This window comes from Oryctolagus cuniculus, chromosome 13 (assembly GCF_964237555.1).
Source record: "Oryctolagus cuniculus chromosome 13, mOryCun1.1, whole genome shotgun sequence".
In the NCBI taxonomy this organism is placed as follows: Eukaryota; Metazoa; Chordata; class Mammalia; order Lagomorpha; family Leporidae; genus Oryctolagus; species Oryctolagus cuniculus.
This window is the reverse complement of record NC_091444.1, coordinates 57,487,797-57,500,627: the sequence shown is the minus strand read 5'-3', so window position 1 is coordinate 57,500,627 and position 12,831 is coordinate 57,487,797. Positions and strand designations below refer to the sequence as shown.

At 48.1% G+C, this 12,831-nt stretch overlaps 1 protein-coding gene and 1 non-coding gene across 2 annotated transcripts in view; one reads left to right on the top strand and one right to left on the bottom strand.

Annotated features, from left to right (window-relative positions):
* The window catches only part of LOC103351033 (formin-2), a 134,321-nt gene extending 121,939 nt beyond the window's left edge, over positions 1 to 12,382 (top strand). The window contains exon 11 of the transcript XR_011381527.1: positions 9,686 to 12,382. This is a non-coding gene — a transcript (formin-2). The remainder of the gene's footprint in view (positions 1 to 9,685) is intronic.
* LOC138843069 (ral guanine nucleotide dissociation stimulator-like) lies at positions 2,952 to 6,832 on the bottom strand. Its single transcript, XM_070055568.1, has 6 exons — positions 6,599 to 6,832; positions 6,089 to 6,190; positions 5,670 to 5,863; positions 4,864 to 4,917; positions 3,776 to 3,969; positions 2,952 to 3,510 (listed from the first exon to the last, which is right to left on the bottom strand). The coding sequence occupies exons 2-6, from the start codon at positions 6,128 to 6,130 to the stop codon at positions 3,074 to 3,076; spliced, it is 921 nt and encodes a 306-aa protein (XP_069911669.1). The 5' UTR covers positions 6,131 to 6,190; positions 6,599 to 6,832; the 3' UTR covers positions 2,952 to 3,073.
* Positions 12,383 to 12,831: the final 449 nt, after the last annotated feature.

Genomic DNA, 12,831 nt, shown 5'->3' with positions numbered 1-12,831 from the left:
GATCTGCCCATTGATTTCTCTAAGCACCTACCAAGTATGCTTTGTCATGAACACTTGTGCTCAGACAAGTTCACGTGGGTCCTGGTGTTGCAGCTGAGAATGTGACCTCGTGCCTGCACATTCAAAGTGCTCTCCATAATTTGATGACTTCCTCCTAGTGTAGTTTCCTGAGTGACAAGAAATGGCTACTTGCTAACAGGGTTAGAAATCAGGCAGTGTGACAAGTCCTGCCCCTCCTACTTCCCTTCTACTGTGTTGAGAGCCGGGTCAGGATTCATTAGGGGCTGAGTGGGGCCTTCCCCTGTCCTGTTGTCCTTTCCGGGCACTGTGGGAGCCAGGAATGCTGGCTTGTCCACCTCCCTCTAACTCTCAGGGCTTACTCTCAAGTGTCCCTGCAGCTCCTGTTTTCTCCAACAGGGCTCCAACTGCTGGAAGAAACTGAAAACCTGAAGGCAGCAGTTTGGAAATGTGTGCAATTTGAAGTTTCACTTCTAGGCATCCATACTAAAAACTTGATATTTAGAAAGGCATGAGTGCCCTTCAGCATATTCTGGGAGTGGAAAATTGGCAGAGTCCAGGATTGCACAGCAGGGTCTACTGAGTGAGTTGTGTGGCTGATGAAGGTGCACAAGGGACAGGAAACCAACTGTTTTCACCCCAAGCTGACAGGAAATGGCAGTGGGGCACATGGCCGTGTTGTGTCCCCACCTAAGCAAGGCAGACGGGCCTGCACCTCACCATGAGGACAGGAGAGTAGCTTGTGGAGTGGAAACACTTGTGAGTGAAGGGACCACATCATCCTTTATTTTGTTTTGCTGTCAAACTGGTCTGCTTGCTTTAGTGATGAAATAGTTTCTGTCTTCGCAAAAATGCTGAAAGTTCAGATGTGCTAAGAACCTGAATTTCATAAATAGTGAATATTGCGGACACTTGCTAATACAACACATTGTTCCTTGTAATACCACAAAATGCACTTCTTTTTGAAAACATTGAGATAATGAATCAAGGTTATAGTAAAGATTTTGAAAGTTCCACATACCCGAGCAGATCACTCTTAGTGGTTTGGTCGCATCTCTCAGATTCGGTCTGTCTCATCATTTATCTCTGTCTCAATCTCTCTCTCATATAAATTGATCTAAATGCAGATATGTTTGCATGTTTGCTTATGTACCTGTAGTTAAAATAAGATCCTCACTGCAGACTGACCAGGAACTGTTTTTCCCATGGCACTGTCCTGGCCATCATTCTGTGTGGGCACAGGTTGACCCAGCCGAATCACCTCAACAGGTGCAAGGATGCCCTAGCACAGATGGAACAGAATTAATACATCCCCTCAACACAGAGGGAGTGAGGTTTCCTGTTCCTTGGAATTTTACTCAATCCTGTGTTGAGAAATGAATCTGTGAAAGTCATGCCATTATTTCAGTGGAATAAATTCCTCGAATTGCTTCTCTAGGGACAGACGAACATGTAAAGAACTTGGGCAGGTGCTGCCAAAGCCCTCTTTCTCCCAGAGAGCAGCACCTGTGACACATCTGCCAGGGGACCTGCTAGAGCCTCTGCTTCCTACATTCTCAGCATTGCTGATCATCAGCAGACACACAAACCTGCCAGGCTGATGGGGACTGAGGCTGTGGCACTGCACATTTCTGTGTGTCAGTTTCTGGGAGGTGCTGCCTGTCTGACCTCTGCAGGCCATGGCAATTGCCTCCTGGTTCAATGCAGTGCATTTATCCTTAGTCTTCAAAAACAGTTCATTCAGGGGCAGGGATCTGACATAGCTGTTAAGATGCTGCTTAAAGATGCGAGTGACCCCCCAGAGGACTATGGGGAGCGATTCCTGGCTCCATCTCCTGACTCCTGCTTCCTACTAATTTTGTAGCCTCAGAGGCAGTGGTGATGACACCAACCGATGACTCCCTGTCCCCCACGAAGGAGATCCAGATGTGGTTTTTGGCTCTTGACTTCATCTGGGCTCAGACCAGACCCAGGGGTCATTTGGGGAGAGAACTACTGGATGGGACTGCTGAGTTCTCTGTCTCTTCTCTCCTTTGCCCCTTCCCATCTCTATGCCTATTAGATAAATATTTTGAAACTTGACAGAATTCATGATTCCTGAAAGTTCTAATTGTCCCTGGAATATGAACCATGAGTCTGGACAGAGCCTGAATGTCATACTTTCTGGTTTGAGGATGGTCTTCCAGGTTTTGATGGTTTTGTTGCTGTTGTGGTTGTTGGGTTTTCTTTTTTTCTTTTCTTTCTTTTTTTTTTTTTTTTTTTTGCCTGTAGAAGCAGTTACCTGGTATGAGCTTTCTAGCTCTCATGTCATAGAAAATAGTTCCTAATGTAAGATTATGAAAATATTTACTATTGATTGATTTTTAACATATAAACTTGGATATCTCTGGGGTTTTATATTTAAACAATTTTGGTTAAAACAAAGAAATTTGGCCATTGTCACACTACAGGTTAAGCTGCTGCCTTAACCAGCAGCAATCCATTTGGGCTTTGATTTGAGTTCCTATTGCCCTATTTCTGATCCAGCTCCATACTAATAGTCCAAGGAAAGCAGGGGAGGATGTCCCAAGTTTCCAGGGCCCTGCACCCACGTAGGAAACCTGGAATAAACTCCTGGCTCCTCTCTTAGCCTGGCCGAGCCCTGGCCATTGTGGCCAGTTTGGTAGTGAGAGGATGGAGGACCTCTTTCTCTCTCTCCCACCCTCCATGTGTCTCTCTCTCTCTCTCTCTCTCTCTCTCTTATCTCTGCCTTTTAAATAACTGAAAAAAATTCATGATAAAGAAAATAAGATGTAAGAAGCACATTTCATGCTAAGTGTCAAGAAACAAGAAGCCAGTTGCTATGTTAGTGCATGCATATGTGACATCCATTGTAGGCACTAGCGTGAAGAGAGAGAGCGAAGAGTTTGCCAGGGATTAGGTCTGGACGGTTGGGGGCAATGACTTGGGGAGTACAGATGGATGAAAGGTTCCAGAGTGACACAGTGGTGATGGACACACAGCAATAATTAAAGTGGTTGCCATGGAATACCTTAAAAAGCTAAAATAGGATATTTTATTGAAAGTGAATTTTATAGTATACTGAATAGTAATTTCTTATGCGGAGGTAAAGGAGAAAGATGAACATTACTACATGTTGTGTAGTAAGGGAGGGGGCTGTGAGCGCTGGCCCAGGGACAGGTGCCAGCTGTGGAGCTGCAAAGAGCTCAAGGTCTTGGGACTCGGCAACAGGTGTTTCCTGCCCAGAAGGTTGCAGTAGATCCGAGACTGCGGTGGGGTCTGGATCTGAATCTGTGGCATTCGCTGGCTCTGCAGTGGGAGCTGCTGGAGCTCCCTGGCATTCTGGAGCTAGTGCCACAGTGGTTTCTGGTGTGAGCTCCCTGCAAGTTTCCAGAGCTGGTATGCAAGCCTGTTCTGGCTGTGGGGCTCCATCTGGCAACAGAGATGGAGGTGGCACAAGCTCTTGTTGTGGAATTGGAGCTTCTGCTGGACCTGGAATCACAGGAGGAAAACATATCAGCAGCATGTCTGACTTCTCCTGTGCCTTCCAGAGACAAAACCTTGTCTCTGACTCTCAGGGAAACCTTTGACCCAAATTCAGCTTCCTGAATGACTTTCAGGAAGTTGGGCCTCCATATAAGTATCTGGATCCCTTGTTGCTCCTAGCCCCACCCCTGGTTCTGGAAGCTTTTCTGAGTGTGACCCAAACTCTTCACCTCCCCGTGCACTCACATGCACTCATCCCCATCCTGCTCACCCTCTAGTTCTGCCTCAGTGGGCTCTGGGTGCTGCAATCGTCCCAAGAGAAGTTGCACACGGTGCCCCAGCTCTGAGTCACGCAGGAGGAGCTGTGCATATTCCAGAAGCACGTGCAGACTGGTGTACTGCGGGGGATGATCAAAATCTTCCAGGTATTGCTCCAGCCAGGTGGCCAGGATGGTCAAGATAGCACTGGGGGAGGCAGGTGGGCAGTCCAGTGAGAGGCCTGGCCCTTCAGGCTGTACCATTTTCCCAAGATACAGGCGGGCTCCAGTGCCTCCCATAGCTCTGACCCAGCTCATGCCACTGATATACAGCCAGGATAGAGCTCTGGTCCATGAAGGCTGACTGACAAATGGCCGTATGAGAGGGAGCCCTTGTCCATGGTGTCACCACATTTCCCTTTACAGTAAAACACACTGTTGCACGCTGTTGTCTGTGTCTTGTCCTCCCTAGAATGCCAGCTCCACAAAAGCAGTGTGAGATGTTGTCTTCTTCATTCAACACTCTCTGGCATTCAGTAGGTGCTACCTAAGTAACTGAAGCAGGAGGAAGCAAGGGGATGCAACCTCTGTCCCAGGCTCCTGAGGCCTGTGCTACTATCCTCAAATGTTAGTGCTGACAGCACAGTGAATGGGTCTGCTCTTCCAGTGCAGCTCATGTCCCATAGGGGCCTGAGCCCTGGGCATTGGCTGCAACTTCTGAGCACCCATCACACCTCACTGTGGGACTGCAGCCATATTTGTGAGCAGGATGCCCCCACTCCGACTCTGGGTCCCAGGTTGGACTGATGGTGAAAGCAGGTTTGGATGAGAGGTGTTGATGCTGGATTCCCTCAGGGCTTTATCTTGTCCTCCCACTACCACTCCCTGCCCCACAGTGCCTGTGGCCTAGTCCCAGCTCTCTGGCAGCTTCATTCCTACAGGGCACCACACAGACCTCAGCTCTGCAAGAGCATCACAGGATGTTTAGACTGAAGGCACCTACCAGCTGCATGAAACCCACAGACACCACACTTCCAGCCCAATGTCATCAAAACTGTCATAAAAAAAATTGGGTCCCTCCACCTCCACCACACCCACTCACTGTTTGACTGCGTCCTGCAGTACACCTTCAGCCATAGGAGGGAACCATGGGAACCTAGAGGAGGCAAGGACGGTATCACATTTGCCCCATGGTGGGCACCCCCTGTCCAGTAAACATGTCTGAGTCCACTAAGAAGGGAAGTCCAGCAGGGACTGGGGCCTGTCCTGTGCTGTGCATCAAGGTAACTGCCTAGAAAGGTCCTGCAGATTGTGTGACTTCATGGCCACATAGCAGGAGGAAAATGAAGCTGAATAGGTCTGCAGTCCTCCTGCCCTCATCACATATCCTTGGTCTCGTTCAACGCAAAAACACCTGGATGGAATCTGGACCCAGTTCAAAAAATAAGGAAACAGTTTAACTTTTCATGGACATTTGGTGCAGTGGTACGTCACTAGAAATGCTCCCTTCCCATATCGAAACTGCTGGGTTGGAGTCCTCATTCCAGTTTCAATGTAGTGCACCATGAATGTGCACCCATGGGGGCAGGTTGTGACTCAGTCCTGGGGTCCCTATCACCCATGTAGGAGGTCTGTATTGAGTTCTTGGTTTTTGACTACAGTCTCTCCTAGCTCATGTCTTCAGGGAAATTCTGTAATGGAGCTCAGATGGAAGAATTTTTACTCCTTGTCCCTCTCTCAAAGGAATAAGTGAAAAAAGAATTATTCAACCATTCAGCTCAATTTCAGAGAATCATAAAATGCTGTAGCAAGAACTTCCTTTCAGAGAGGAGAAAATAATGAGAAGAAGGTGGGGTGACCTTGCCAAGACTCAGAGGTTGAGGTGGCCTGCAGATTTGGGAGACTGACCTTCTTAACAACGCGTTCAGCACCTGCCCAGTGGTGGCAAAAGCTCTGTAGGTTCTCAGGAAGGCGGGAACATACAAGGGCTCAAAGCCAAGGAAGGCAGGCACCAGGCGGTCCACCAGCTTCTGCAACGTGTCTTCCTGGGCCCTCCACCCAACGTGGGCATCATACTTGATCAGTTTAGATGGCTTTTTCGCCTAGGTTAGGACGGAGGGACACACAGTCAGTGCAAGCTCCAGGAGCCACCAGAAGTGTAGGAGCTGGGATTCAGACCTATGCCAAAGCCATCACTGATTCTTGTCCTGCATCACACTGATGGCTCTCTCCTACCCCACCACACACCTATCTAAGAGCCTCGAGAAGCAGACACGTGGGGTGGCATTGGGGCCAGGATATTGAACCCCCTCTGCACTCCTACTCACCCTGGGCCAACAGCGGCCTCTGTTGGCCTCCTGTCTCTCCATACGGGAGATGGAGTACAGGACCTTGTTCAGCAACTTCTGACCTCTGTTGTGCTTGGAGCTCTGGAAAGACAGTGCCTGGCAGGTGCAGAGCAAGCATCAGGGCCCTGCCTGGTCCCTTTCCCTCTGTTTCTACCCTTCAGGACCTCCTCTTCTCCTGACCACATGGACCTTGCATCACAGAAAACCCCCTAGAGGATGGGATGTGCTGGCATGCTGGATGTGAAATAACATCTAGGCAGTTGTGAGTGCCTGGATGATTTCATCCCGCCCTGCCAGCCATGACCTGAGTTGTGAAGATGACAAGACCGTTATGTTAAGGCCTTCCACCCTGACCACCTTCTGCCCATGATAGGCCCTCCCCACACATACTATTTCCCCCTCCCTAATAAAGGTGTTTTGCGGTAGCCCAGGTGCTTTCACCATGAAGTCCTGGCCTGAACAGCACTGTCCTGGTTGGTCCTGAGTTACCTGTGGTTGCCGTGTGCTACATGGCTGGGGGTAGTGGGGGTGAGGTGAAAACCAACGTCGAAATTGCTGCCACAACCCCTCATCATGCGGGTTTCTCGGGCCATGCCTCGAGAAGTGGGAACACAGCAAGAGAACATCTTGTTCTGTCAAGCGTCTCTCGCCAAAATGAGCTGGCAGGGGCCTCTCTCTAGAATGTTCGTGCCTGGTTACTGGGGTTACAGGATCTGTTGTGACCTGTTAGTAAATCGTGTCGTTAAAGTTGGGGCTTCCTTATCTCACCCCTCTTCTCCCATCTGAAGTCCCCAAACCACACTGGAATTGAATGTATTCCCACCCTGCTGTCCCATGCTGTCTCTATTTCTCTACACAGTGACACCAGTTCCCCCCTCTGAGCAGGGCCTATGGTCTTCCTGGGTGCTACCACAGTGACAGACACATGGAACCTTATTTCCAGTTCCTGACCTTGACCAGGGTTGAACACTGAATTGGTTACTGTGCCCCTTGGGACATCCCCAGTCTCAGCAGCAGCATTGTAGGATCATTCTAGAATCTACTCTAGGGGTGTCATCAGGTATACAAGTGACAATACTGAGTGAGCCTATGGCTGGTCCTAATGCAAAAAGTAGAGCTAAATACAGAAGAGGGTGTCAGATCACATGGGATACAGGGTCTTTGAATCATTTGTGGGAAGTGCACACGATTCACCAATCCCCTTGTTGTCTAATGATTTCAAAGTATCCTGTAGAACTGAAAAGCAGACCTGATTCCTGTTATGTGAGCTTGGTATTGTCCACCTTCCTTCCTTTGCATCATTTCTCTGTCATGAGTGGCTTGAAATTTATCAAATCAGATATTGTCCTCCCAGACCTTCCTGTGTCTTGTCTTCTTTAGGCCTTGACCTTAGTACTGAAGAACAAAAGTGACAACTGACTCCATTTTTAAACAAATAAAAAAAGCAGCTTCCATTTTCCATAGCAGACCCGAGTCCTTGTAAGAGCAGACTTTCAGGCATTCCAGAGATGGAGATATCAAAGCTTACCAGGAACAGCTAGCTTGGTAGACCAAGGAGAGCACAGGAGAGAATGCTAAACAAAGTAACTCCCTGGCCCAGAGCTCCTGTGCTGTAAGCCCCCGCTGCAACTCCCTGTACCCAGAGCTTCCGTGCTATATGTAACTCATTTTTCCTGCTAATGTAGCCCCTTTTTCCTTTAAAAACTCTCCCAAAGATTGGAGACACTCCTTCCTCCGCTGTGCCGGTTGGTTGGATGGGGTCCCTGTCGTGGCTTCTACTCCTGAATAAACCTTGCTTCTGAAGTTCGGTGTGATCGACCCTCGGGATCTCTGCAGGGATCTAATGATCTGGAAACAGCATATTTTTTGGTCCCCAACAATACCTGTTATCAACTTGTGTGTGGAACAGAATTAGGTTTGTAATGATTTGTTTGTTTGCACAGCAGAGAGAGAAGGGGAGCTAGAGATCTTGTATTCACTGGTTTACTCCACAAAGGGCTGAAACAGCCAGCTCTGGGCCATGCTGAAGGCAGGAGCCAGGGGCCTCATCTGGGACTCCCATGTGGTTGGCAGGGATCCAAGCACTTGGACCATCTTCTGCTGCCTTCCTAGGCACATGAGCAGGAAGCTGAATCAGAGGCAGCTAATCAGGATTCAAACCAGGTTTCTATTTGGGATGCTCACGGTGAAAGTGATGGCTCAACCCAGGCCTCCAAAACTCTGGCACGGTGGGCAGACTTCTAGCAGCTCTCGTCTCCCCTCACCTCCTGGTGCACTTTCCCAAGTAGTAACCTGTCCTGAAGTGTGTATTCGGCTAGGCACTCTCTTCTAGTCGATAGGACGAGGTGTCATCTGCGAGATTTACATGTGATGTGATTGCAACTAAAGCCTTTCTCTGCTCAGTTCTTTTCCTCTCCTCCCTCCTCTTGTCATTCCCTTCCTCTCCTTCATCCTCCTCCTCCTCCTCCCTCTTTCTGCCCACCCTCTGTGAGTCCCCTGTCCTTAGTGAAGGCCCACTATGATATTTACTGCTTTTGGGAAAGCCTGGTGTCTCAGAACCCCACAAGGACAGCAGAGAGCGGGGAACTCTGCTCAGTCCACACTAAATCCTGCCAGTCCCCCTAAATCCTTCCCTACTTGAGCTTCCTTTGAGGCCACAGCCCCTACCTCTGAGCCTCTGTAGCAGAAGCCCTGAGGTGAGTATCACGGGACTTGTGGGGCAGTGAAATCGTGAGATCATCACAGTTGTAAATGGACACAGTTGAGTTCATGGTTTCTAAGGGCAGTGCACCTGCCCCAGAGTCAGCTTTGGCTCTATTCCATCCTCTCCTCCTGTGGGCAGCCACAGGCAGTCGCCCCTTTTGGTTACACTTAAACATATGGATGGAGACATCCTGGCACAGACAAAAGGCTAAGGAGGTTCCAGGAAGAAGCAGGAAGAACCATATCTCACTGTTATACTTCTCACAAGAGATGATGTAGATAATCAGTCACACCTGAAACCTGCATTTATCACCTAGGTGTTTTATTATACCCTTGTAATCAATGATAGAACCTTGTTGGTAACTCTTTGTAACCCCAAAAGTCTTTTAGATATGTAAATCTTTTGTGTGCCTTCTTGTGTACAACTGGTCATGTTTAAATACTACTAGACTTGTTGAATAAACGACCTTGATCAGGATTTGTCTTGGCTCCATTCTTTGCGTCCTTGTCCCCGCATTCCAACTTTCTGTTTCAGGAAACCTGGTTCTTTGTGTTACAGACGGGCACATCCTCCTCCCCACCGAAGCTCTCTGAGTCCCACTGGCCACCTTCCTAACCTCCTCTCTGGGCAAACTCACTTCTGCACTGAAATCTACACAGTGGAGCCTCCCCAGACACTGCTGCCAGTGTTGTGCAGAGCGAGCTCCTCTTCTTGTCTGCCCCAAGCATAACTGTCCCTAAGTGTAGACCTTTCAGATGCCCCCCATGAACTGCCTCAGCACTCTTGCAGAACCCTCACTGAGTATGTTACAGCACTTGCTCTTTGATTCTTGCTATTTTTGTTTTGAAGATTTTGTCTCCCTCTCCTTGCAGACTATGAGCTTCTGGAGGGAAGGAGCCAGGATGGTCTTTCTCAGTTGGACCCCAGGACTGACTTTGCCAGAAACAAGGTTGGCTCAGGGCTCACCACAGCTGAAGGGGGAATTTTGGAAATTTTGGGGCACAGGGAGGACCTCCCCTTGGAGGACCTGGGTGGAGCTGGGCTGGTGAACATGGACCAACGTGCACACAGGGTCTGTCTTTCCCTGGAAAGAAGGGACCTGCTCCACAGTGGGGAGTCTTGGTGCTGGGCACCAAGATTCCTCTAGGTGCATCCCATGAAGCCTTCTCTGCCGCAGACAGTAAGTTGTTGAGCAATAGTTAGCCACATGGACTGCAGCTATGCAGTACTCCTGCAGGGAGAAACTGAGGTGCCGTGACAATTGCAGGTGGACCCAGAAGAGAGCAAGGTGACATGCTGGCACCTCAGATTCATACAAGTCACCCACGCCCATTTGTCTGCTGACAGAATTCTGCGTCAGAGAAAGGAGGTGACTGGTCCAAGGTCACAGGCTGATTCAAGGAAATGTGGTGCTTTTCTTGGGATTTACTTTGCCTACATTTTGCACAGCCTCAGGATCAGAGAATCAGTCTGACTGATAGGATGTTATTCTCATGTCTCTTGAAGGTCAAGGTGACCAAGCCCCAGCTCAGTAGATGTGAATATTAGGACTTTATGGGATTTGCAAAGGGAGGGCAAATGGAGCCTACACAGCTGTGCAAACCCTTTGTCCTTCCTTCTGTCATCATGCTCATCCTCTGAAATGTAGCCATCCTGAGCCCTCCTCCACAGAACTCTGTAGGAGAAAGAGCACCCCAGCTCCATCCTGTGCCACAGATATTGTGGGTGCATATAGGGCTGTTCCCAGACTCTGAACTCCAAGCTGAAGAGGAGGGATGAGCTTCTGTGGGGGTGTCTGGATGCTGAGTTACCTACCACAGCCTGTGGTTTTTGGTGTTTGCTCATTTCTGGAGAAGGGAGGGAGTCTAAGCAGGACACCTCAGTGGGAACAGAGCTCTCCTTTCCCAAGCAGAATGACAGGAGCCACTGTATTCTCTCCCTTTCCTGTATCCTGTCAGGGGCTCTTAGGAAATCCTGATCTGTACCCTGCACAGCCTGGTGCAGGTGCAGGGTTGTGCACCAGGTACAGACAGCTGTGCCTCCCGTGGGTCCAAACAGAATCTCAGGTAAGAGGCAGAGTGTTTGGCTCCACAATTTTTCCCCCATGGACACTGGGAACCCATGTTGGAATTTATGATTAAAATAAATCGACACTAACAAGCTGGCAGGTGTGACAACAGAACATGGCACAATTTATCACTGAAAGAAGTTGTTAGGAAGAAACTATTTTAAAAATAATTTTGATAAATAGTGTCTGAGCCAGCACAATAGACAAAAGTAATAATTTCTTTAGGATATATTCAAAGCATCTGCAGACATGAAATTAGTGTATGGTCCAGAGTTCTCATTCCTCATAGAAACACAAATGATCTTAAAGAAACATTTTCAGTAAAAGGACAATAAATGTGTACAAAGTTTCACAATTTTTTTACTGAGCCATATTTTAAGAAAAACATTTAGGTGTTTAAGAACCTTGTTACAGTTTGCTACAAAAAAAAGTTTCTCTGAACAATTTCTAAACATATGGATAGATTTCGGTTTCACTGTTTATTAACCAAAGATTATAAACCTATTGAAGTTCTCTGGGAATAAAGTTTGAGTCCCAATGGGAGTGCCCCACAGGAAAAGCCAAGTAGACTTTGTCATTGTCACTGTGCTGAGTGATGCTCCTTCCATTACTCCCATGATGAACTTCCTAAGGAGATGGAAGAGCCAGGTCTTGGTCCCTTAGCAAATAACCTGCCTCCCTCCTGATTTTTGGCCATGTAAGAGCACACTAGGGCCACCCAGCAGTGTGGCAGATGCGCAGGTTGAGGGGCAGCTGTGTTGCCTGTGCTCATTCATGACCCGAGTTCCTCCATTCATTACCATTCAGTAAAGAAGGAGGTCAGGCAGGGTGTGAAGTGTAAAATGCATCAAATCAATGTGATCTGGAGGTGCAGTGAATTGTTCTCCATGGGGAGGCTGCCTTCCTGTTTCCTGAGGCTGTAATAAATAATCAAAATAAGGTAATATTGTTATAATGATGTAATAAGTAAATAATGTAATATATAATTAAATAATGTAATAATAGTAATGAAGTAATAACTTTTTCCATTAATCAGGCATATGCAGCTGTGATGTAGACCACTTAATCTCAACACACTCCTTCCACAGGACTTGCATGTTCTGCAAGAGAGCAATTTTGTCTCTGTTTTATCTCTGCAACGCAGGGCCTGACTTAAGGAAATACTAAGAAATATCACTGACCGGGCTGGTGCCATGGCTCACTTGGTTAATCCTCTGCCTGTGGCACCAGCATCCCATAGGGGTGCCGGGTTCTAGTCCCAGTTGCTTCTCTCCCAGTCCAGCTCTCTGCTGTGGCCCAGAAAGGCAGTGGAGGATGGACCAAGTCCTTGGGCCCTGCACCCGCATGGGAGACCAGGAAGAAGCCCCTGGCTCCTGGCTTTGGATCAGCACAGTGCCGGCCATAGTGGCCACTTGGGGAGGTACCAGCTGGAGGAAGACCTTGCTCTCTGCCTCTCACTGTCTAAAACTCTGTCAAATAAATAAAAAAAAAATTTAAAAAATCACTGAAATACTGCTGATGGAAAGACAGTTGTTTACTCAGCAGTAAAATTGAGAAAACAAAGATTGTCTTCTAGGAGGTACTCCTGAGAAATTAATCTAAGAGGATTTGGAATTGAACCTGGAGTAAACCTGTGTAGATGTCTAAGTTTGAATGTCTTATCAACAGAACTGTGGAGCTTGAAGCATTCCTGTCATTTCCCCAGACAACCACGAGAGGGCAAAGCAGGACTACTTATGACAGTGGAGCCATTGAAGAAGGGTAGGTGAGCTCTCTTCAGATTAGGGTTACAGCTTCAGAGAACTTTAGAAGAAACATCTCTGTGCCATTATTCTCCAATGTAAGAAACAAATCAAAGGTAATGCACTAACAGGAGGACGGACTCTGAGGCACACAGACAGGGAAATGGCATTGCCCTGTGGTCTCCGTACAGATCTGCCCTCCTGCTGT